The 26,024-nt window shown below is 37.4% G+C and overlaps 1 protein-coding gene across 2 annotated transcripts in view; it reads right to left on the reverse strand.

Annotated features, from left to right (window-relative positions):
• Positions 1–26,024, reverse strand: part of LOC123678839 — a 91,262-nt gene that overhangs the window by 54,138 nt on the left and 11,100 nt on the right. Inside the window, exons 3-14 of one of the 2 annotated variants that reach the window (XM_045616081.1) lie at positions 23,800–23,984; positions 22,259–22,377; positions 21,073–21,289; positions 19,663–19,794; positions 19,381–19,541; positions 18,807–19,312; positions 17,596–17,803; positions 15,504–15,660; positions 15,247–15,303; positions 13,976–14,165; positions 12,023–12,238; positions 11,769–11,901 (exon numbers count right to left, since the gene is read on the reverse strand). In XM_045616081.1, coding sequence (XP_045472037.1) covers positions 11,769–11,901; positions 12,023–12,238; positions 13,976–14,165; positions 15,247–15,303; positions 15,504–15,660; positions 17,596–17,803; positions 18,807–19,312; positions 19,381–19,541; positions 19,663–19,794; positions 21,073–21,289; positions 22,259–22,377; positions 23,800–23,984 — 2,281 coding nt within the window. Of the gene's footprint in view, positions 1–11,768; positions 11,902–12,022; positions 12,239–13,975; positions 14,166–15,246; positions 15,304–15,503; positions 15,661–17,595; positions 17,804–18,806; positions 19,313–19,380; positions 19,542–19,662; positions 19,795–21,072; positions 21,290–22,258; positions 22,378–23,799; positions 23,985–26,024 lie in introns of those variants that run through there. The other variant, XM_045616080.1, reaches the window with a different exon arrangement.

Raw genomic sequence — 26,024 nt, forward strand, 5'->3', positions numbered from 1 at the left:
TTCTTGTACTTCTGTCTTATTTGCTACTGATTTCTAGAAAAACAATAACAATTCTCCAAAAACACCTAGAAAGATTCAAATTATCATAAGAATTTACTAATACAATGATGAATAAAATACTATAAGAATCAGGAATGTTCGAATCACGTCAATTCATGAATAATATCATAATAAAATAAAATTTATTAGTCCAATCGATCATTTACATGATATAAGACAAGTCAAATATAACTGTAACTGCTTTCTGTTCTTGATACTAAATACACTATATCAAGTAACATTGTAAAGGTTCACAGAAAAACATAAGTTTCATGTGCGTTTCAATTTATGTAACAAAATGGCGAATGCGCGATATATTAAAGAACTTTCTAATTTGAAATGGTTTTAATGACGGCACTGTGTTTAATTTTTGACATTTCTGATGTCATTTGTGTTCAGTAGGTTATGTTATTCAATATTCAATCTTGGAAGGATACACGCTTCAACAACGTTAAGAACAAATTTGAAAGTAAATTTTCTTTACACGATACAAGAGATCCAAGTATTGGGCCGTACTTGGTACCACTTTCAAATTCGTCTACAATACGGTTAATAGTGACTAGATTAACTGAATAAGTTCGTCCATGAATTATTCCCAAATTTCTTTCAAAATTCACAAATGAGAACTGATTTCGTTAAAACAATTTCACAATTTCTAAACGTTGTTGAAGCATGTACCTTTCCATGATCAAATGGCGTAACCTACTGAACATAAATCACGAAATATATCGAAAAATTACTATTGGGAAACTCTTCATTTTCGTTCTTTCGATCTACCAAGTGAACGAATTTATAAGAGTTCTAGTTATCACAAACTAATTTCGAATCCATACATTCATTCACTGAGTACAATGAAACTAATTCCAATCGAAATTTTCAGATTGCGTAAAAGCAATTAAATTTGAATTTCAATTAATTGAAGCCAATGAACGATGGACGTTTCATCAGAGAAAGGTATTCCAAATAATCGAATTTTAAACACGCACTCATTAGTGTAATTTGATCCAAATTGATTACATTTTCGAGTTTTTTTTATGGTATTCAATTCAATGCACGTTTCAACTATGGCATCGACTCAATCAAAAGGGAATAATTCATCATGACCTCAAATTCCAAATCAACACAACCACTCAAAATCATTTCTCCAATATTCAGGGAAAATAGCCTCATTTTTTGGATCAATTGAAATATGGGATATTCTCTATTCTTCCTCAATTTCATCGAGCTATAGAATTGAAATGATCTAGTCCCACCAAGATTAATCCATGAATACATCAGAAGTACTCTATTCAGGCGAAACATAGAATTTACACCATTTCAATAATGAATTCCATCACGTGAGCAGATCAATTGAAACATTCAACTAAACTTGAGATGCAGGATTCTCTCCAAATGTACCATCCGTTCAATTACGTAGAATCTTGGAGTAACCACGAACAAGCAGACCTTCCTACTTACTTGTGTCGTGATTCACATACATAAAGCGGTTGGTAACAATGGATCAGTTCCAGAATTGAGGGAAATTCTTTTATAGCACGCAGTAAGCATACCTTCAGAGCTTCTGAAAGCGTCTGAATATTTCATTCTGTGTGTTTGCTTTGAATGTGAATTTGCCGAGAAGTTTCAAATCCTAAGAATGATTGATGAACTGTGTTATTATGCAATATTCAACTTGGTGTTCTAATGAAAACTTATGATTCAACACCGTTTCTCTTGAGAGTCAGAATTAACTCAGAATAATGCATTCTGTAAGTCGCGGGTTTTCTTATTAGAGGTTTCATTTTGAATCGCAATTTTGCAAAGAAAGTTTTCTAGACAATTGGCCACCGAGATCTTGTGATTTAACACCTTCCCACTTTTTCTCCAGGGTCTCATGAAAGATAAGGTCTTTGCTAATGCTCCACAATCGATTCAAGACCTTAAAGATGCAATTCGTGGACTTATCGACGATATACAGCCGTAAATGCGCTCTATTAGTGTGACGTCACACACCGCCATTTTTGGTTCTCCTGTCAGTGTTCGGAATCCAAACAAATAAATTGTCATTCAAATTAGTACGGTGTCGTTGAAGGAATTGGTTTATTTTCATAAATAAGAGTATTTGAGGAACGATTTCAGTATTAATTGATAGACAGAAGGAACGAGGTTAAAACCAGTAAGTTTGAATCCTGTATCATTACCCAGATTTTGTAAAAAGCCGTGTTTATTAGTTGAACTTCAAGTTCGAACTTACTGGCATTGATCTCGTTCCTTATGTCTATCAATTGATACTAAAATCGTTCCTTAAATAATCTTATTTATCAAAATAAGCCAATTCCTTCAACGACAACGTATTAATTTGAATCTCGATTTGAATGAACACTGACAGGAGAACTAAAATGGCGGTGTGTGACGTCATTACTAATAGAGCGTATAGTCGAATTGGTTATGAAAATATGAATGAAAAGAATATTGTGCTGCAACCGTAGCCATTTGGCGTATATCGTTGTTCATTGTTAATAGCATACCTTTCTCTCCAATGAAATGAGCTTACATTGATTTCTCACAGAAATCGTCGTGTTTTTCAATGAAAATGAAACCTCTTATTGAAAACATTTTTATTTATCTGAATAAATGTCAAAGAGTAATTACTGGCATATCAATTTGTAATCAATCGATAAATCATTTATTCGAGGGCAGTATCTGACGATCTTATTTCAAATTCCCCTATTCAAAATCAATTTCAATGAAAAAGTACTCTATTTCTACTTCAAAGCATCATAAAACACTTACGATCTAACTAGATATCTACCCCAATGCAATTAGGAGCTCGAAAAAATAAAGAAGGTTAGAATGGATAGATAATTGAATCTTGAACATTTTCCGCTCGATAGGTCATCTTGTCAGACATTATCTCTGTGTTTTTTTGTGTGTCGCAAGGAGTATCGTTGCCGATAGTTAACTTTAATTATGGTATCGATTCATATGGGACATTGAAACGTTTGAATGGAAGTAGATTGAGTCCATGTTTCCGAGAAGGACGAGGAAAATGAGTTCTTATTTTCAGGAATCCAGCTTCTTTCTTTAATATCTTTTATCGACTGAAAACGACGCTTTCGAAGTTGTTATTTGTGTTTTGTTTGATAAGTTGAAAATTAATTATAAGGGTGCAGAATGCATGAGTTTTCTTTTCACTCTATCTGTCTTTCCAATAAATTATGTGAATTGCATGATATTGATTAAACTATTAGCATTTGAATTTGCATAGATATATTTTCCATCACTTCTCAATGGACTCATGGTTTAAATAAAGAATAGTTATTTATAATACAAGTGCAGAATGCATTGATACAGAATGAGCCTTCTGTACGAGTATTATACATTATTTTCTCTAATTCATTGCATTTTTATTAAAATTAATGAAATATTTCCATAAATATCATTTAGTGATTTTTGCATTAAAAAATGTTGGTTGGCAGAACTGATTTCTTTAAGGCAAATTGATGAATTGAAGATAAAGACGTGGCGGAAAGTTCGGAGTACCAACGTATAATAACAAAATATAACCATGAAAACTGTGCGTTTCTAATATATTCTCGCACGATTTTCTTCTACAAGATGTGGAAGAATGAACGGAGAATAACCACAGAAATAGAGAAAAGTTATTCTCAAAATAAACCCAAAACAAATACTTCTTGACCTGTCCAATCATTGTGTACGCAAGTCGAGGAAAATAGTCAGAACGACCTAGATTTTAACTCGACCTTGACCCACTAAGGACTTGTGATTTAGATCAGGCCATCGTTGAATAACTTTTGATTCATTTTATACGATAACAAACTTTTGAAATAGAAAAATTCAACATTTAAAAATGGAATTGAGAATACGTATTGCTTTAATAACACTGACTAGTACTATTATTATTACAACTGATAGTTTCGGAGGTACAGGTTAACTTTCTTCAGAAAGAGAATTTGTTGAGAATTATTTGTCCCACAGACTTTTCATTTGGGAAACCTAGGACAGCAATTTCCTTATAGAATAAAAGATGGGGATACCCAATTCTCCCAACACAAAAATAAACATTTCGAAACTAATAGTGAGCGTATTGAAACCAATAATTGCCTGATTGGTTTTGTCCTAATAATCGACTTCGCGATAATCAGATATCGATTTTATACCCCTAATCGCCAAAACCATCTCTGCAATCGATACGGAAGCCAGATATGTTAACGAGGTAGTAATCAACGGCATTAACGACAAACATAACGCTGATTGCATCAGTCCAATTGTGCATAACAAAACCGCAGGCCAAACATCAAAGTTTCTCCCTCTCTCTCAACAACAACACACAACCAAACCGCTCTACCTGATGCAATAGCTACAGGGCCACACCACCACTAGCAGCTAGATACCTACCAGCTGACAGGCATCGCGTGAACGAACGCATGGCAGCCACAAGAACCCACCTAGAGCCACCGTAACAAATCACATTATATCGCGATCCGGCCCAGACGATGTGCTCCGATACGTCGTGCCTCCCCAACAACAAGTCTCGTCATTCGCGATTTTTCAAAACATCCCGACGTGGAAATTCGCACACAGGAACGAGTTGTTCTACCGAGAAATGTCATTCGGACGGCGGCGCGCGCGAAGGCGGCATGCGCCAAACAACGATCGGAACCCGGAAACGTGAAAGATCCGAGGCCAGGTCGTGCAGCTTACCGACTGCACTCGAATCAATTTCTGCAGGTGGCAGCATGTGAGCTGTGTGCCTCCACGCTGGGTCCGGAGAAGGTTGGGAGATTCGATTCGAGGACGTGGGGGGTGGACTGATGGTCTTTTAGGGGTTGACGCTCACTTGGACGACGCGTCGCGAAGGTAGGATTCTCTTTGTGAGGGATTTTTTTGAGCCCAAGAGGTTTATATTGGATTTCATCGAGATTAAGTGGAGCGAAGGGAAGATGCGCGTCAGTTGACGCTCGGATTCTCTACGGGACAAAATAAGTCGATTTCACCAGCCGAAAAGGCGAGAAGAAAACTGTATTGTTGATCTGATCGTTAACTAATTGAGCGTCAATCTTCAAACGACGTAAAGAGAAGAGTTGCGTCACTTGACGCACTGATTCTCTACGGGACAAAATAATTACCAAATTGAGCGTCAACATTTAAGTGACGCAAAGAGAAAAGACGCATCAGCTAGCGCTCGGATTTTTTACAGGACAAAATAAGTCGAGTTCACTAACCAGAAAGCGAAAAGAAATCTGTATAATTGATCCAAACGTTACCTAATTGAGCGTCAACCTTCAAGCGACGCAAAGAGAAGAGACCAGTCAATTGACATTCGAATTCTCTACGGGGCAAAATATGTCGATTTCACTAGCCAAAAAGGCAAAGAGATAACTATATTGTTAATCCAAGCGTTACCTAATTGAGCGTCAACCATTAAGCGATGCAAAGAGAACAGATCCGTCAGTTGACGCTCGGATTCTCTACGGGACAAAATAAGTCGATTTCACCAGCCGAAAAATCGAAGAGAAAACTGTAGTGTTGATCCAAACGTTACCTAATTGAGCGTCAACTTTTAAACGACGTGAAGAGAAGAGACCTGTCATTTGACGTCCAGATTCTCTACGGGGCAAAATATGTCGATTTCACTAGCCAAAAAGGCAAAAAGATAACTATATTGTTAATCCAAGCGTTACCTAATTGAGCGTCAACCATTAAGCGATGGAAAGAGAACAGACCCGTCAGTTGACGCTCGGATTCTCTACGGGACAAAATAAGTCGATTTCAACAAAAGACAAAGAGAAAACTGAGTTGTTTATCCGAGCGTTACCTAATTGAGTGTCAACCATTAAACGATGCAAAGAAAACAGACGCTTGGATTCTCTATGGGACAAAATAAATCGATTTCACCAGCCGAAAAGTCGAAGAGAAAACTATAGTTTTGATCCAAACGTTACCTAATTGAGAGTCAACCTTTAAACGACGCGAAGAGAAAAAACGCGTCAGTTGACGCTGGGATGCTCGATATCACCTTCTCAAAAGGCGAAGAGAGAATTCGTTTGTGAATTCGAACGTTTCTTAATTGATTTTGAGCAAAGCGAAGAGGAGAGACGCGTCAGTTGGCGCTAAGGTGCTGAATGAAGCAAAAATGCTTTTGCAACATTTCATAAGACCAATTCCTGATTCTTACTGGCCAGAATGTAGATTGCTATTTCCCAATAACAGCTATGGAAGTTATAATTTTACTTAATCAATTTTTTAATTTATTAAAAATTCACTTGATTGATTCCAAATATCCAATATGCAAATTAACAAACCAAGCTAACAATCAAGAAGCGAACATCTCCGATCAATTGGGCACAAGATGTACCGCCAACAACGAAGATCGGAGAAATTATAGAACGCAAATCGACGACTTCTTCTACTCCGAGGGAAACCAATTTCCGAATCGGAAAAGTATCGGGAGAAGGCAGATGTGACCGAGTTGGCAGCTATTCGATTGTACGTCGAGAGAGGCGACGCCAGTAACCCAATTATGGTAAATAAGATTGGCGACGGTTAATCAATTTCACCCTTGGCTCGTCTTGTGTATTTTAGCCTTATCGGCTCACGTTCTCGGTCTTCTGTTTCGCCATCAGTTGGATTCCATCCAATACGATGATTTCTGCTGGTAACGGAAAACAAAGAAATGGTCTGGGATATTGATGACTTTTCGTTTTTGGGGATGCGAAATAATCGAGTTCAGTCCTGACCAAACAAGAAATAAAGATACATTCGGAGGTCAAAGCGGAAATTTATGGTCTGGTTGGCACCTCTCCGTTTAATAATACAGAAGTGGAAGCTTCCTTTTCTAGGGTATATATTATATTGATGGGATTAGATGTAGGAGTGTATTGACTAGAAAGCAGCTAGAACTTCAAACGGTTCGATCTTCTATTCTACACCCTGCTCAGCAATTCCTACTATATTTCCAAATCTGACAACGATCCTGGAAAAGGCTATCACTTCGTGAGAATTTAGAATTGGCTTGCTCTAAAGTGCGCTCTTCAGTTTTATCAGTTCTGGAAATGAACACAATATGTGTTAAGCTGTTTCCATGTCCAAGCCAAAAGCTCAGTTCGTGGCAGCTGCATGAACTTCTTTATGTAGTACAGAGTAAATTGTAATTCTTTTCTCTTGCACCAAACCCGATTCATGCCTTCAGATGGAACATCTTATGCCTTCCATTGCTGAACTAATTATTCACATCCAGCAGGTGTTTCCTTTGATGCCTTTTATGCAAGTTTACCAGCTCATTCATTGCCTTTAATACCCCAATATAAAAGATAGTTATTTGGGCTGTTTCCATCTTCTGTACTAATCTTAACTGCTTCCATGATTCTTTCATAGTCCTCTGCGCTTGTTTTGCCTCGTATGCTTGTACTGATGCTCTCACAAGTTTGTATTAGGTTAGCCTTGTTAAACCGGTGGTAGTTTAGCCTTTCTCTTATAAGTTCTTGGCTTGCTCTATTGGAGATTCTGTCTGCCCTTCTGCCTCTTATTGGGATGGGAAACTTATGGAGAGATGATGGAAAGAGCCCAAATAACTATCTATCAAATAGTCCATCATCAATATCAAGGCAACAATTACCCCAATATACTTTGGCACTTATAGCATTGTCACTATATGGCCTCTAGCCAGAAGATGTTTTATAGTATTATGGCACTTTCAGGTCAACAGAGAACTTTGCCTAATGATTCCAAGTTGTATGCATCCGATTGTCTGTTGTAATGTTTATGTGAGCTGCTATAAAGTTACTTTCAAGAAACTCGAGCTCATATATATTCCTGAAGTAGTGCCATTCCCTTTATTTTAACCTCATATGGAAGAAATAACTTATGGTTCAGTTGATTCACAAAATTCCCTAACATCCATTATAAAGAGATTATATCCGAAGGTTTTGCCATGAGGCCATCCACATGACTCATTTCCCCTCTGAATGATTCCAAAAGTTTATTATTGGAAATCGAGATAGTGAAAGTTGTTGAGTTTCGAAACTGTAGCACGAGAGGAAGAGATTGGCAGATACGTCTCTCGCTTTCCAATCGAACGCGTCCTCGTTTGCAGACTCAAATTGGCCTAATCGATTCATGCGAGAAGTGTTCGGGACTAACAAGAACACTCAGGGGAAATCATCCACATCCCAAGTTTTCGAGACGCACATATGAGAACGATGGAAATATGAATCCTCTTGGATCTCTTTCCCCTGTGTCGTTATCGGATATATATACTTATTGTTTTGAACTTGGAAGGAATAGTGGGGAAAACTTGAGGAGAGAACTTGATTCAATAAATTTATTTTTTTGGTGATTCTGCTCAGATGTCTAGATGGCGACATCGATATGATTAGTTACTATGTAACCATCTTTTTTTTAGGAGAATGTGAGTTATATTCTCAGAGTAATGAACATAGATAGAGGAAGCATATGTCATTTTCAGTAAGTGAATTTTATCCCCAACATGAACTATCAAATTTGACATGAAGCGCGCGGAAATGAAAACATATCAGTGATACGATATTTCACTCAATTCGCGAGTTTCTCCACAAAGAACGACTTTCTTTATGTCCCATAGTGAATCACTGTTTCATATCAACACAAAATATATTGAGATTAATACTTAAATATATCAGAAATTCAGAAAACAAACTTCAATCGCGCCAAACGACCTGAAACAACCAATGACACTAAGAGAGCAAAAGTTGCCAAACCTTGGATTTCAGCAGGCAGATACAGAAAATAATAAATATTCTGCCTATTATAAATTCGACAATAAGGAAAAATATCGGATTCCAAATATTCAAATTTGCATATTTAATCCGGAATCACTCAAATAAGTATATTTCATCCATATATAATATACATTCATAACGATATAGTAAAATTGTGGATTTGAAAATATATCACAATCCGACAACGTAATCTAACCATATTGGGGACATGTAAAAATTGCGTATACTTCCTCTATCTATGTTTATTACTCTATGGTTATGTTATGCCAAGTTTTCACGTCAGTTACTGCGAGGTATTAGACGTTAAGTATGAAGTGGAACAAAGTATCAGCTGGATCATTATAAATACAGTTTTCACTTAATTAGGTTTTGGCAATAAGGATTCATTCAAAAATAATTTATGAGACAGATGCCAACTCCCCTCTGTTCAGTTATGAAAATCAATATTCGTTATTCCCAGGAAAAATTCAGGATATCATACTTATAACCCTGTAATGCCCACAGTAGCACATTTTGAGAGAAAAAAGTTCTATAAACATAGACCGCTTTGTTTTCGAGATACAGGGTGTTGAAGTTTGATTTTTCTCAAGTTGTTTCTTCATTGCACCTTCCCTTCACAAGATGTCCAACTTCCATTTAGTTTTCATTATGTGATATGCTAATTTTGTATTCAAATCTACAGGGTGATGTTTTTTCAGGCACAGTGCCCAATTCTTTCCTCCAGAACTTCATTTTGGTGAACCACTTGTAGTTTAGAGAAATGTAAAAAAAAATTTGGCCCAGTACTACACTTTTTGGTTTCTTGTAGTTTTGTCGTATCTGCTATCGATTTCGAGTAAAAAATGTCCAAAAAATCCTCATAAAGATATAAATTATTATAAAGATCCAGTAAGAAAGCTGTGATTAATAAATCAATAATTAGTTTTGATACTTATTTATCCAATCTTTAGCGAAGATTAACAAAGATTTAATAAACTGTTATAATCATCATAAAAAGTTGAATTACAAGGTTCACCCTGTTTCTCGAAAACAAAGTATTTGCTAATCCATCTTTGAAGAACTTTTTCTCTAAAAATCATCAAAGGAATCACTCATTTTCCTTTGACCTCCAATTAAGGAACACCCTGTATATATTGACACTAGGATTAAAAGATTGTAACGTTAAAAATGTTGGCTATTTTCTAGATTTTCCAAATTCTCTAAACCATAAAAAAAACGATCATTCCTGTTTGTATTTCTAATGTGGCATTTCGAATGAATAACTTTCTTCCGCAAATCAACCCCAGCCTACTGCCATGAGGATGAATAAATCGTCTATCGAATAACGATTCGATTTTCACTTTCCGATAACGTGTCTGGCTTTGATGGCACCCGAATTATAGCCATTAAATTCGACCAATGCCAGAGCTCGGCCAAGCATTGGAGTTTTTCACTCGAATAAGATTATTCCACGATATATCTATATATACGATAAAATTTGTCATCTATATTCTGAATGCGGGGAGATAACGTCGACATGTTTTCGCCTGACCGACGTTATTCATATACAGGGTGTTTCATTATTACTCGTCGAAATTTTAAGGATTTATGTTAGTTTGATCAAATATATAGTAATTAATTTGGATAATGCGTCCCTCGAGAGAAGCAGCAGATTCACAAAAAAGGTGTTTTTTACATTTTGTAAAAAAGTATTCGAAGAATTGGCACAACTTATTATACTATTATACTTATAATTTCTGGAATAAACATTTGTGGCCCTATATCGGCAATAAAACGGCGAATGTTGTCTTCCAAATGGTCAAGGGTTTGTGGCTTATCCGCATAGACCAATGACTTTACATAGCCCCACAGAAAGTAGTCTAGCGGTGTTAAATCACAAGATCTTGGAGGCCAATTCACAGGTCCAAAACGTAAAATTAGGCGGTCACCAAACGTGTCTTTCAATAAATCGATTGTGGTACGAGCTGTGTAACATGTCGCACCGTCTTGTTAGAACCACAGCTCCTGGACACCATGGTTGTTCAATTCAGGAATGAAAAAGTTAGTAATCATGGCTCTATACCGATCACCATTGACTGTAACGTTCTGGCCATCATCGTTTTTGAAGAAGTACGAACCAATGATTCCACCAGCCCATAAAGCGCACCAAACAGTCAGTTTTTCTGGATGTAACGGTGTTTCGACATACACTTGAGGAATATCTTCACTCCAAATGCGGCAGTTTTGTTTGTTGACGTAGCCATTCAACCAGAAGTGCGCTTCCGCTAAACGAAATGCGCCTATGAAAATCGGGAACTACGGCAATCTCATTTTGCACTATTTGCAAGCATTGTTCAGGCGTGAGTCTATTCATGATGAATTGCCAAACCAAACTGAGAATAAATGATTTGACAGTTTTTGGATCGGTCGCCATCTTGAACAGTAATGCCAACTTAAAGTTATATACCTCGAAAAAAAACACCCTTTATTAGTCACAGCTCTCTCAAATGAAGTCGTTTTCTATAGATCGAGCTTTGGTCTAGAACATATCGAAGTTTCAAGTCCCTATCTTGCCTCAAGAAGAGTTGGCAGCCTCCAGAAAATGATTAAAATTTTTTAGTAAATTTCAGTTCACAACTTATAATCTCTGTAATAAGTGTCAAATCTACGTGATCAAAATATTCCATGGGATGCTAAGAACTTTTCATGTTGGAACATTAAATTTCTTGTCAAAAAATATATTTCTACGTTCTACGATGACGTAGTCATCGAATCAATTGATAGAATTCTATCAAATTCCCATATAGAAACTTTTAAAGTTTTCTTCAAAAAAATTTTTTCCAGGTGCGGGCTTAACTTTTCGATAAGGCGTTCAATCAACAATCAAGATACACGTGATCCAATTTCGTAAAGAACAAGAAGACTATTGGATTCTCTCAGCTGTGCTGCTTACTCGCAACCTCTTAATTCTGTAAAAAGTAAAATTCTTACCTCGGAGGAGGTGAGATAGCACAATCTGGAATCTGCGCTCTCAATGGAAGCCTGTTGGACAATTCCGTATCTGGAAGACTCTCTATCACTCATGTAATCCGAACGTAGACTGTCTTGGTGATCGAACATGCCTCTGTAAAAAATATATCCATATCCATATGATAATTTCCAAGTATTTATTACTTGATTATTTTCAAGTATGCTTCAGACAATCCAAGAAGATGAATTCTGCAAATTACGATTCGAATGCTTACCGTTGTTCGAAGCTATCGTTTTTGTTGCTTTTGTAACCGCTATCGTTCATGCTGCTATCCTGACGTAGCGAAGGCAGAGAGTCCCAAGGGGATCTCTTGTGGCCAGGTTGAGGGCCCTGAGTTGAGCTGAAGGTGGAACTGCCTGATCGCCATCCGTCAGAGTGACGGAACCATTGAGCTCGGCTAGATTCACCGATGCAGGAAGCACAGCGGGAACTGAAACGAAAACCGTAGTAGAATTTTCAAGGTTTAATTGCACACAGTCTGGAGAAACGAGATAAGTTAAACGGAACAAAACAGGTTTTCCTAACTCGTTCGAAATCTGAGATATCTTACATAGTTCTTCAAGCATTGATGAAAAGCTACATATAATGTGTATAGAAAAATCTCGTGGGTATATGATTTCATAGCGTTTAAAATAGCATTCATAAGTTTTGATTTGAACTTTCTTGAATACACATATTCTTGTGGTACTCAGATGAGATCAAATCAAATGGAATGGTCTATTAGTTAGAAAGCAGCCTTTCAAAACTGTAACCAATTCGATCTTTTGTTCTACACTCTACTTCATAATTCGCGAGAAGATCTTCCACTATATTGACGAATCTGACAATTCCCAGAGAGAGTTTTGGATGTCACTTTGTCAGGATTTAAAACTGGCTTGCCTAGAAGAGTGCTTCTTACTGTGGCCAGTTCTGAGCATTTGCACAGTATAGGTTAAGCTGTTTTTGTTTCTGATAGCAGAGTCTACAAAGTTCATCTGTTGACAGAACCTTGTAAAATAAAAACTGATAGTGCCCCACCAAAGGTCCAACTATAGCTAGAAGTTCAGCTGCATGAGTTTCTTAGTTTAATACAGACAAATCCACAAATGTTTACGGCTGTGCAAGAGCCAATATTCCTTCAAAGAGATCTTGGACTCTAATAGCTAAACTGCTATCCTGTAGAGTTCTTTTTCAAACCCACAGAAATGTTCAGATCTTAAGATTTAATTAAAAAGGCTTCATTTCACTGCGACCTTTTGGTATATTGTGCCTCCCATCAAAGCTATTCTCGCTATAAAGTGATCTACAGCTCACCTTTCAGTACCACAGTTCTACTGAACTCCAGTATCTGGGATGGGTACTTCCTCACTTCTATAAGTTTCTTATCCAAAGCAGATTTTGCATTGGCTAATGATGACGAAGCATTCCGTCACCATGTGATCTGATGTTCCTTTCTCCTCCCCTCAGAATCTGCACTAGTCATTTTCTGCTAGACCCATTCTCATGAGGTGTTTCCTAAGACAACAATGCCCTGTGAGGAGTCCAGTAAGGAGTTGTGGCATATTCTTGTCAAGATCCAGATATTTCTTGGATCTTGCAGTGTCAAAGTTTCAAAGAAACTTTTTTTAATGATCCAAACCAGGAAGATTCCACCAGAGTGTTTTTTCCTTGTCCTGAAACTCTTTCTCGTAGGTTCTTTTGCCTATACCAAAGGAAGTTTCCGGGCAGATGAAAGAAATCTGTTCTCCTTTTCTAGCAATTGTGTTGGCCTCTTCATTTCTTATTCCATCTTATCTCCGAGTGGCCGGAAACCCAAACTAAAAAGATTGTTATTCTTGCCGATTTCATTGAGTTTTCTTTGGCATTCCAACATCATCTTAAAATCCATGATATATGACCTCAGTGCTTTGCACTGAGCTCACATATTCAGGTCTTGCGGGTGTCACTCTTGAGGCGATTTCCACAAGTTCATCGTCTTGTCGATTACCCTCAATGCCACTATGCTTTGACAACCACAGAAAAGAACTACGGGTGTGTGATTCAAATTTGAAACCTTATCTTCAAATTATAAAGATATGGTGCCAGTTAAATATTATTGAGTGATGTTTCATCTGAGTAAAAAAAAATAATGACGAAAAAAATGGAGAAAATTATGTAATGCATTTTTCGTTGTTGTCCTGGTTCTCACCTGGCATTGTGATCGCTAAGATATCCACGTTCCCTCTCTCTCTCTTTCTCTCGTTCTCTCATCAGTTCGTTGCGATCGCTATAGTAACCATCTCTCTCTCTATCACGCTCTCTCATTCTCTCTATAGTATTCAGTCTATGTTGAAGGGGTAAGGTGGAAGATTTGTTCATTGATATATTAGAGTTTGGTCCTAGAAAATAAAAATCGTATTAGCACTAAATTCAGATTTATATTTTTTTTTGATACGTTGATTTCAGTTGACTTCAGTCGCTGCTGAAATTCAAAAAACGATTGTTGATGATATGAAATAAGAAGAATAATTCAATTTGTATTAAGACTTTCACTTAAATTGTTTTGGTGCTTTGGGGAATACATTTTGTTTTAATTTTTTTATTTTTATCACTTAAACAGAGGGTATATTTTCCTATGAGAAAAATTATTCGATGTTCCGTTGAACAAAGGCAAAATAATGAAAAAAATATAATTTTGATACACTTGAAGTGCAAAAAAACCAAAATTATTTCATCACATCAAACTCTGTAGAATTTGCAAAATAATAAAAAAATCAGTTTTTGGAGCATGCACGACGCACGTTGAATATTATCTGCAAATATTGCATCAGAATATAAAATGAAATTTTCATTCACAAACAAGATTGAAACAAACCATACAATTTGTTGTGGACATATTATATAATTCTTCAATTTATAGTTATTCGTCTTGTTTTATTGTTTTATTCCTATGTTATTGTTATGAAATATACTATTGATATACAGGGTGAAAAGTCCATATAGAATCCTATTGAAATAATAGTTCTACTTAAAATAAATTCAATATCCCCCAAAATTCAAAGTCTTATTAATAGTAATAGCTTTTAGAAAATAAATGGAAAAAATCATTTCAACTGCCTGTATATCCTTTCTTATTTTTTCTAGATCTATCTATAGTTATGGTCTTGGTTTTTAAAACATCCTGTATATTAAGTAAAACTTCAAATGTTTCATTAGGTCAGTAAATTTGATGATCCATAGCAACAAACAAATGTAAAAAAAACAGAAACATTGAAAAAATTTAGGTGGCAAATCTATAATTTCGAAAGTCATGAAGGTCATCGAAGGAATTTGATTACAAAGACACCATTTAGGCACTCAAATCTTCGATAAACAAATATATTACCACATCCTGGCAGACAATTATGATACTTAGCGAACATTCGTACCCACATGCAATAAAAATACAGTAACACATAGAGAGAGATAAAAATAACTTACGTTTTCTTAAAGGATAAGGACTCCTCTGATTTGATCCGGGCAGATTCTCGGCGAATTCTATGTAAAAATTCGTAATTTTTTTCATTAAAAAAATTGAGTGCATTTGGTGATGAGAGGAAAAAAGTTCGTTGGTATGAAACAACAAAAAAAAAGTATGTGGAAAAAGTGTGCTCGATATATCGAAATGATCATGCGATATATGTAAAAGTGAAATAAATATCGAAAATGAGAGTCGAAGATTTTGCCTGATGACTCACCTAAATTCTCCATGCTCTGACTCAGAAGAGCCTCAAAAGTATGCAAGCTGTAGCTTTCGGCGTCCATTCCTTTGGCTAAGGTATTGCGAAGATGCATCTCGTACTCGAGGAGCAGACGACTGGTTGGAGAACTTGGAGTTGATGTTGCGTTGAGGTTCTGCAAAAAAAATGGGTAGAGTTAGGTCATATGGAATGTTCAGTTTGGAAACACGTAGAATAGAAGATTAACCAAGGAGGAAAAATTCATCAGGATTTATTTCAGCAGCCTGAGTCTATTCGGAGAGACAAAATCAGGAACAAGGAAATCAGGAAGAGAACCAAGGTCAGGGATGTCATGGAGGAAATAGCGGTCAAAAATTGGAGATGGGCTGGTCACATAGCCAGACAAGACAGCAGCAGATGGACACTAAGAACACTACACTGGAGACCTCGTGAGACCAGAAGAAGTAGAGGCAGACCACAAAGAAGATGGGTTGACGACATCCGTCAAGTAGAAACTGGCTGAGTCAGGCCAGAGATAGACAAATGTGGAAGAGTATGGAGGAGGCTTTCATTCAGGAGTGGATGGTGAAAAGCTGAAAGAGAGAGAGTCTATTTGAGAGAAGCTCTCTAAGCTCCCCCTGATGACAGATGAGCAGTAGATAAGATTGAGATTAGATAAAGAGAAACATCGATTGGCTAGATAAAAATCTCTTCAAAAGTGCAAGTGCAAATGTTGGATCTGTCCTTATGTATCCTGTTTAACAATTCTCAAGAAGAACGTCTAGAATATTGGCAAATCTGTGAACGTCATGATAGCCTTGGCTATTCTTGAAAATTGAGAACATTATGAAGATTCCGAACATTTGCCTTTCAAGTTGGGCCAACAAGAACCCAACTCCCTAATTGTCCCTGCAAAAACTCCAATAAAAAAATTTTCATAGCCCTCTACTGAGGCCAAACTTGTACCCCCAAGCACATTGGTCATATACAGAAACAGGTGGTTGTCACTTGGTGCCAGGGTGGAAGCATAAGAATGCTCTCAGAACTTCTGGTGGCGTTGTCCTTAGAAACTCCTATTTACCAATGCTAGCTGATTCTGTTCGATTGCCAGTTTCAATTGGTTGTTTTTACATTATAGAACTTGCTAGAAAAGGAGTACCAACTTCTTTCACCGGCCTGGAACCTTTCTGTGGCTTAGACAAATGTACCTACAAGAAAGAGTTTCATGAGAAGGAAGAAACCGAAAGAGAAACACTCTGGAGGAATCTGCCCGGTTTCGATCACTCCAAAAAGTTTCTTCGAAACATTGACTCTACGAGATCCAAGAAGTATCTGGATCTCAGTAAAAATATGCTACACCTCCTCACAGGACACTGTCGCCTCAGGAAACACCTCATGAGAATGGGCCAATGCAAAACCTGGTTTGGACACCAAACTTGTAGAAATGAGGAATTAACCTCCTCCAAAGAATAGCTTTGATGGAGGGCACAATAGACCATTAGATCGCAGTGAAATGGAACCTCCTTAATTAAATCTGAATCTAATATTATAGCGCAGAATAGAGCGTTTGACCATAAGAAAGCAGCTCATATTAGAGTATTCCCTGCCTATTCTTCCGAACACACAGCAACACCTTCCTGGTCGTCAATCCTGGATTGGTCACAATCTGGATCTCTGCGTTGGCTTTGGACCACGATCTTTTTGGCTTATCATTGTCGTAAATGTCTCATTTTTGATCTCTACTCACTATCTGCTTCAGAGAAGGGTCGATTTTGTTGATATTCAGCAGTCATTCGCAGATAGAAAATCAGATTTTTTGGCGACAGAACGTGTGGCAACCAAACATCGAGCTTTGTTTAATAAACTTTTGGTCAATGCTTCAAAACGGTTTTATGATCGATGTTCAACTCCTGAACGATGCTATGACAGCTGACATGACATCCTATCTCGATATTTACCATAATTTCATCGATATTATCGACAACAGGCCTTCCTGAGCGTGGTGCATCATTTACCCCCACAACAACACAACGAAATCACTTGAACCACTTTTGTGCAACACGAACCGAAAGAGTATCGGTGATATTTCATAATATTTAGTTTTAATTACCTGATGATGCATGTGCCGACCTCTACCGTGATAATGACCAGGCTGTTCAGGATCAGAGTTGCCGTTACTTGAGCTAGGAGTGGTTGCGTAGCATTGGTTGTCGAAGATTACGTTATCCGATGGTGGCGATAGATCTCCACAAGCACCCCTCTCCAATTCCAAGTACAGACCCCTTCCAGGGTAGCCCCTACCGATTTCATGAGAAGATCTGAAAAAAAATTTAACAAAATTCAATTTCAAACCAAATTTTATGTTTCTATCTATTGTAAAGTAACTCTAGCTTTTATTTGATCAGTGCTATAGGCTTATGCCAATTTTCAGTTGAATATCTTGTGAAGAAGAGACGCTATAAGGGAAAACTTGGAAGAAAAGGAGCACCAACACCTTTCATTGGACAAGAATCTTTCTGTGGTATAGGTTAATCTACCTACAAGGAAGAGTGTCAGGAGAAGGTAAAAACTGAAAGAGAAGTACTATGGAGGAATCTTCCTGGGTTGAATCATTCTAAAAAATTTCTTCAAAACATTGATACTTCTAGATCTTAGCAAGAATATACTACACCTCCTCACTGGAGGTGAGAAATAGGCAACATAAAAAGGTCTGTTCAGTCTGGGTTCCTGGTCATCAAAGGAAATAAGGAGGCCAACACACTTGCCAGAAAAGGAGCACAAACTCCTTTCATGGGCCCAGAACCTGTTTGTGGTATAGGTAAATGTACCTACAAGAAAGAGTTTCAGGAGAAGGAAAAAACCAAAAGAGAAACACTCTGGTGAAACCTTCCTGGGTTGGATCATTCCTTAAAGTTCTTCGAAACCTTGATACTGCGAGATCTAAGAATTATCTGGATCTAAGCAAGATTATGCTACACCTCTTTCCTTACAAGGCATTGCCGCTTCTGGAAGTACCTCATGAGAATGGGTCTAGCAGAAAATGACGAGTGCAGATTCTGTGGGGAAGAGGAAGAAACTTCGGAACACCTGATGATGGAATACCTCACTATCTCTAGCAAACAAGAAATGCTTTGGACAAGAGACTGGTAGAAGTGAGGAAGTAACCTCCTTTATACTGGTTTTCATCTGAACTTTGGAACTGGATGACGAACTATAGATTACGATGGCCAATAACCAAAACACCTCTGATGGTGGGCACAATAAACCATAAGGTCTTGGTGCAATAGAGCCCTCCTTCAAATCTAAAATGATCTCACTCACCTAGATCCAGAAAACCTGGAATTCTGCGACATCGAAGACCTGTGATTGTGATTGTGGTTGTTCTCCATGTCCGAATGCCTTCCGTTGAAATTATTCTGGTACCTGTGATGGTGCCCGTTGTAATAATTATACCTCTTCCTACCCATCTCAGGCGACGTCACCGGGCTCTCCTGGCTCGGCATCGGTTTCAACATCCTCTTCAGCGTGTTGCTGTCCAGACTCATCCCGTTCTCCCTGTTCATGTCCTCGGTGCTCTTCGACTTGTTCCTCCTGTTCATCAGGTTGTTGTTGTTGACGGCGTTGTTGTGGTGGTGCTGGGCGGATCTGAGATCGGCGTCCCTCACCATGTCCACGTCGGAATAGTCGACCGACTTGGTGTTGGTGAGGACGTGGTGATCTCTGAAGGGAGGACGGGAGGAGGTCTTCGTGTTCTGGAGAGTGCCGCCAGCTTGGGTGCCTTCCGATTTGGAGCTCTCTGTCGGCGGGAGCTGAGCCTCTGTCTGCACCTGGGGAAGAAAAAAATGCCTCTTTGTTTCAAGAATTTTCTCAATTCTGGAATATCCTCGAGTTTTACCTGTGAACTGACGTTATTCTGGGTGCCCACTGAGGCGGTTGCAGTCTTTGGTCCTGTGACCGTGTTCGAGGTCATAGTGCTTGTTTCTTGGGATTGCTGTTGGACCGATCTGTCCCTGTTCTGCTTATTCTGACTCCCCTCCCTTTGCGTTCCTTTCGTACCTAGGATTTAAAACAATTATCTTTGGTATATTGATGAAGATAACTTTGATCATTTTTCATGTTTTTTTTCAAAATGTTTAGGTTTTTCTAAGTTTTCAATTTATTTAAATCTATCTCGTACCTTGTGAACAAGCATTTTGATTAGCACCAACGTTATCGTAAAGGCTAGTAGATGAAGTAGCTGCTGTTACTTTGTCCGATCTTCCTTCGGTATCGCTACCTCTGGTAGTTGCTCGAGGAAGTGTTGAAGAACCTGAAAATTTCGTTTGGGAATTAGTGGATTGTCTACCAGACATCAGGTCATCGAAATGAAACCGTTTTTTGAAGATGGAGCTCCGATCTAAAACATGATGAGGTTTCAAGTCCGTATCTTGCATCTAGAAGAAGTGGCAGAAGAATGTTTCGATATAAAAATTTCTGGGCGTGTACAGAATTCGGCTTAGGAGCGATAGCCAACTCCAACACCGCTCACCGATTTTTCGTAGACCTCTTAGTTTAGAATTTTTTAAGTGAGACCGGAATTCGTCTAATCAGGGGACTAGTTTAGTGATGTTGATAATACTATATTTGACACGATAGAATTAAAATATAGAGCAAAACTGATAAGTCAGTGAAAAAATTTTGAAAATCCATCAATAAATGACTGAGAAATAGATTATTTAAATTTACGTATTTTAACGCGGAACGTCTTTGGTCTGTGACGTCACGGCACTTGCCTGTGATCGCTACACCATAAACTACTTTTAAATACTTAGCCGTGCCAAGGCCCTCGCGCCGTTTGTAGTTGTACAGTGTAGTTTTAACTCGAGTTTTGTTTTTATGTCACCATAATGGAAGAAGGCTTCGTGAAAGGACAAAGTGACAATTTGCCTAAAATAGATATATTCGCAGTGATGGAGTTTTTTTCTTCAAATCCATCTTATGTCAGTGCTGAAATAAAAGGAGTTAAACTTTTCAAGTAAGTATCTACTTTTGAGTTTGCTTCATCATGGTTCAACTTATAACGATGATTTATTTAAAAAACGTTTCATAAACAGTTTGTAGTTGAGTACTGGTTGTTGAAGTCTATCAATGGCAAAACATGTGAGGAGTAAAAAGTAAAAAGAGAAAAAAGTAATTTATATGTATGTATATAGTAAGTTATTTCAGCCATCGTGTAACGAACAAAACACGACACGAACGGCACAAGTGATTGTACATAATGAATTCGTAAGCACTCTGCGAATACCAGTCGTCTAGTGTGTGACGTCACGCCACTTACACGTACTATGAAATTATTCTTCCAAGCGCAACTTCAAAGTCTCATAACTTTTTCATTTCTAGAGATATTTCAATGATTCTTCCACATTTTTGTTTCATTTTACTTTAATTTTTAGAATTAATCCTTAACAAAAAAATGAAAACTAATCCGGCTCCGCTCACCGATTCTTCGTATAGCTCACGGTATCGAGGAAATTTTTCAGGTGAGATCGAAATTCGGCTAATCAGAGATCGTCAATTATGGCAAGCGGAAAAGAAGGGTTTAGCTCACCTCTATATCGGGGATCCTGAGCCCTGATCCTGGCGTACTGCTCCACGGTGACTCCGCAGGTGCACTGGGGTTCCCTGGCCCTGCTCGGAGATGCTGGCGTGCTGAGCGGTTTTCTCTTCGTCTTGAACTTCTGCTTATTGGGTGGTTCTAGTTTGAGCGAGTAGGAGGAGGATGCTTTGCGGGAGAACTTGAAAGACGGCGACTGCAACAAATCACACTGCATTCAATAAGCATCATTTGGAGCACTACTTTTTTCGTTTGTTGATGATGATGGCATGTCGAACGCTACACTGGACGAAGCTGACTAGACTGTCTTCAAGTTACATCATTGATTTCAGTTTATATTTTTTGATGATACAAATTTGAAATTGCTTGAGGAAGTTTTCACTGTTTATTTTACGATTTGCAAAATGTCTAATAACATAATAGTATATTGTGCAACAAGTGGGGAAAGTCAAACTTTTCTCACGAGTGTGGAAGTTTGTGACACGAGCCTGAACGACGAGTGCCGCAAACACACGAGCGAGAATATTATATTGTGCAATAAGTGGGGAAAATCCAACTTTTCTCGCGAGTGTGAAAGTTTGTTACACGAGCCTGAACGGCGAGTGCCGCAAACACGAGCGAGAATATTATATTGTGCAATAAGTGGGGAAAATCCAACTTTTCTCGCGAGTGTGAAAGTTTGTTACACGAGCCTGAACGGCGAGTGCCGCAAACACGAGCGAGAATATTATATTGTGCAATAAGTGGGGAAAGTCCAACTTTCATGTAGAAAAACCTTTTATATTAGGCCGAAAAAAATATTATTTTCCTTCTTTGAAAAAAATAGGTCTTGTTTTCGTCCAGTATGGCGTTCTATTTGGTATGAAATTTATCATGTGAGTAGGGATTCATGGCTTGTCTTGATATTCAAGCTACTCAACTTGAGCTCGACTTGAAATCAACACAAGTTCAAGTCAAATGGTAGTTTTTCAATGTCAAGTTAAGTTTTTATTCATTAAGTGCTTGACTCAACATTAACAATTATTACTTGACTTGAACTTGAGTTTATTTCAAGTCAAGCTCAAATCAAGTAGCTTGAATATCAAGCCAATCCGTGAATCCCTATATGTGAGAAATTAATATAAATCTAAATGGAACACGATGATGAAATGATGATAGTAGAAACAAATATTATACTTACACAACAATCTCGAAATTGTTTGGCATCTATGGGAGAGGTAAAATTCAAACCCCAAGTATCGTTGGTCATTGGGTCTTTCCAATAAACGAAACATTCCGATGCTTGGCCTATTCTGGTACCTGAAAAATTTAAATCATTAGACTTCAGTTCGATATCATGAAATAAAATTTGTATACCGTTTCTTGTTCTTTTTTTTTGTTAGCTTTTATGAAGATAAAAGAAATGCCAAATAACCTTTTTAGCGTACACTCTAACACTCTAGACAACGAGCTCTACGAGACCGTTTTGATTTTGCTAGAGGTACGAGTGTATTCACATGTCTGCAAATCTTTCAAGGTTTCCGTCCTGCTACAAATAAAGGAAAATGGAAGTTTTGAAATTTTCAGATATGTAATGGAAAAAGCTTGAAAAAATACATGTATAGGGTGTTTTTTTGAGGTATATAACTTTAAGTTGGCATTACTGTTCAAGATGGCGACCGATTTAACAGCTGTCAAGTGATTTATTCTCAGTATGGTTTGGCAATTCATCATGAATAGACTCACGCCTGAACAACGCTTGCAAATAGTGCAATTTTATTTCGAAAGTAATGGTTCTGTGCGGAATACGTATCGCGCACTACGTCCATTTTATTTTGTTTAGCGATGAAGCGCACTTCTGGTTGAATGGCTACGTCAACAAACAAAACTGCCGCATTTGGAGTGAAGCATACCTCAAGTGTATGTCGAAACACCGTAACATCCAGAAAAACTGACTGTTTGGTGCGATTTATGGGCTGGTGGAATAATTGGTCCGTACATCTTCAAAAACGATTATGGCCAGAACGTTACAGTCAATGGTGATCGGTATAGAGCCATGATTACTAACTTTTTCATTCCTGAATTGAACAACCACGATGTCTAGGAGCTGTGGTTCCAACAAGACGGCGCAACATGTCGCACAGCTCGTGCCACAATCGATTTATTGAAAGACACGTTTGGTGACCGCCTAGTTTCACGTTATGGACCTGTGAATTGGCCTCTAAAATCTTGTGATCTAACACCGCTAGACTACTTTCTGTGGGGCTATGTAAATTCATTGGTCTATGCGGATAAGCCACAAACCCTTGACCATTTGGAAGACAACATTCGTTATTGCCGATATACGGCCACAAATATAGGAAAAAGTCATCGAAAATTGGACGTCCAGATTGGACTACATCCGAGCCAGCCGTGGCGGTCATATGCCAGAAATCATATTTAAAATGTAATGCCACAAGATTATCTTGCGGATTAATAAAATTCATGTCAATCGAATAATCCATCGTTGTTTCATTGCAATTTAAAGTTCTATAGCTCTAAAAAAAAACACCCTTTAGAAAAATGGTATCGAAAAGATCGCTATTATCGCTGTATCGCCCTCGAAGGCAACTATGTTGAATAATAAAATCGAATTTTGCCAAAAAAATGTGTTTTACTATGGTAGACCGGGAACTTTTCAATTGGCCTGTTGGGAATGAAGCAAGACAAAATACAAAAATGTAGTTATTAATTTGTAAATACCTGGTTGAACTAGTCGTACATCTAATATTTTGTCGACCTGCGAATTGTAGGCCGTTATGTGGAACACGCACTCTGGTGAATCTTGGATACAGGTTATGTTGACAGGAACTAAATCTTCGCTGACCTGCTGCCATTTCACCGTACCTGCGCCACTGGCCGATACGTGGAACACCTCCGCCCATAGCCTGAACAAGAGAAAAACAATTAAAAAATATCATCATTTTATCCTACATTCATACCCAACTCAAAATCATAATAAAGATAATATTATTTCTCCTCTTCACTATTCTAAAAGTATGATCACGAGTTTTCCTACTTCAAAAATCTCTAGAAAACGTATGCAGTTACCCTCAAATATTGATTTGAAGAAACAAGTTCGAGTAAACATTCTCGTAGAATTCGATTGCAAGTTTCACAAAACTTTCATTATAATAACTGGCAACATCGGATCATTTCTGTGTTCAATTTTCAGTTCATATCAGGATATGTATTGAATCTTAAAGGATACCTATGGGTTTATCAATTGATCAAAGTTTTGTGAAACCCTTTATCAATAAAACTGATATTTTTAAGAGGCAGCCAAATAACATTCTGGTCATAGCTGTTTCTAAGTTCATAATTGAGGATACTTTCAATGTGTTGATTATCTTTACAAACATAAACTAATAGTTTTGATTAGTCAGTTTTTACTAGACCGAAATTAATCCTAAATTCAAACAAAAACATTTCCAATTCATTAAATATCATAACATGGCTTCTTCAGTGTCCAGAAATATCCATTCGAAAACTTCATTTTGGAAGTAAACAATTGTCGTGTAAAATAAAATAGAGGAAGTACCTACATTATAATTTTTGTCTATAATAGATACCAACAGAGCAAGAACCCAGAACCACCAGAATTAGTTATTTTCTGATTAAACAAATATTCCGTGATGAGTATTGAAATATACCATGAAAATGAACATACCTGTCAATTTGTATTGTTCGTACTTTTTTAAATATTCTTCAATTTTCTTTCATTCCCATCACAATTCAATAATCAAAATTGCCAGACAGTTCCCATTAGTGTAATTTCCGTCAGGAATTCAAAAGTTCACGAAAAATCATTCGAAATTATTTTGTTGAAGTGATTCTAACTTTCGTGTTATCTAGAAATGCCGATGTGTTCACCGATTAGATTTTGTTACTGACGATGCGAACTCGTGATTGGTCAAGCTTTCTTCGGTAGGAGCCGCTGCCATATTTCCATGGAAACCACAAGGAAATTGTTTCTAGGTTTGTAGTCAGACTGACTCCAATCGGATTTTTAAATCATTCAAGAGGAAAGAATTCTAGATAACTTTCAATTTTAAATCCACCTTAGATTTCAAACTGCAATCAACGAGTATAAGTAAACTTTGATTGTATTTACGCGAATTTCATACCATCTGGTATTAATTACGGAAATTGTATTGCATTATTTGTTATCAATTTTCAGTGAAATCGTGAGCAATTTATAATTCAGAATTCAAGAAAAGTTAGCAATGCTTTCAAAACCTGATAGGGCACTAGGTATTTACTTTATTTCTTAGCGCTTGTTCTCCGATGCTATATTTTTTCGTCAGAATGTCTGAATTTTCGAATTTTGAGCTGGGAATGGTCTCAAACGATAAGGTTCTTTCCGCTGATAATGAATTCGTCCTCAAATTCAATTCTGTCCGTCCGTATACACGATAACTTTTGAACAAAAAGACCTAGAAACTCGAGATTATTTCCGTGAGCATGAAATCGACAGAGATGAGGTGTTTGGTGTTTATCTATATAAAAAAAATCTCAAGCTCCGTGCAGAATTAAAAAATTCATGCAGAATATCGTGAAAAATGAAGATAGTTGTAACGTCATGTAGGTAAGTCAGTAGCGTTTTAGGTCCCATTTATTTGTTCGCCAATTGCACCCTTGGAGATCACATATACCTATATACATTTATCTGATGCTCAATTGGCGCATGAATGAACGAGTTCTCGAAAGCTCTGACGTCATGTTAGCTCTTTCGTTAGTTTTCAAGAAATCTTAGTTGAATTTTCCCAATAATAAACCTCTAGAATCGTCCAACAAAGAAAAATTCAATCTCCAATGGGAACTTAAAAGTTTCGAAAAGGGTAGATTCCAAAAATCAAATTGAGAGCTTTTCTCAGAACTATTCTCTTGAAATTTTGTTGTCATTCCACATTGATCCTTCTAGTTCA

The sequence above is a fragment of the Harmonia axyridis genome, chromosome 4 (genome assembly GCF_914767665.1).
Source record: "Harmonia axyridis chromosome 4, icHarAxyr1.1, whole genome shotgun sequence".
Classification (NCBI taxonomy): domain Eukaryota; kingdom Metazoa; phylum Arthropoda; class Insecta; order Coleoptera; family Coccinellidae; genus Harmonia; species Harmonia axyridis.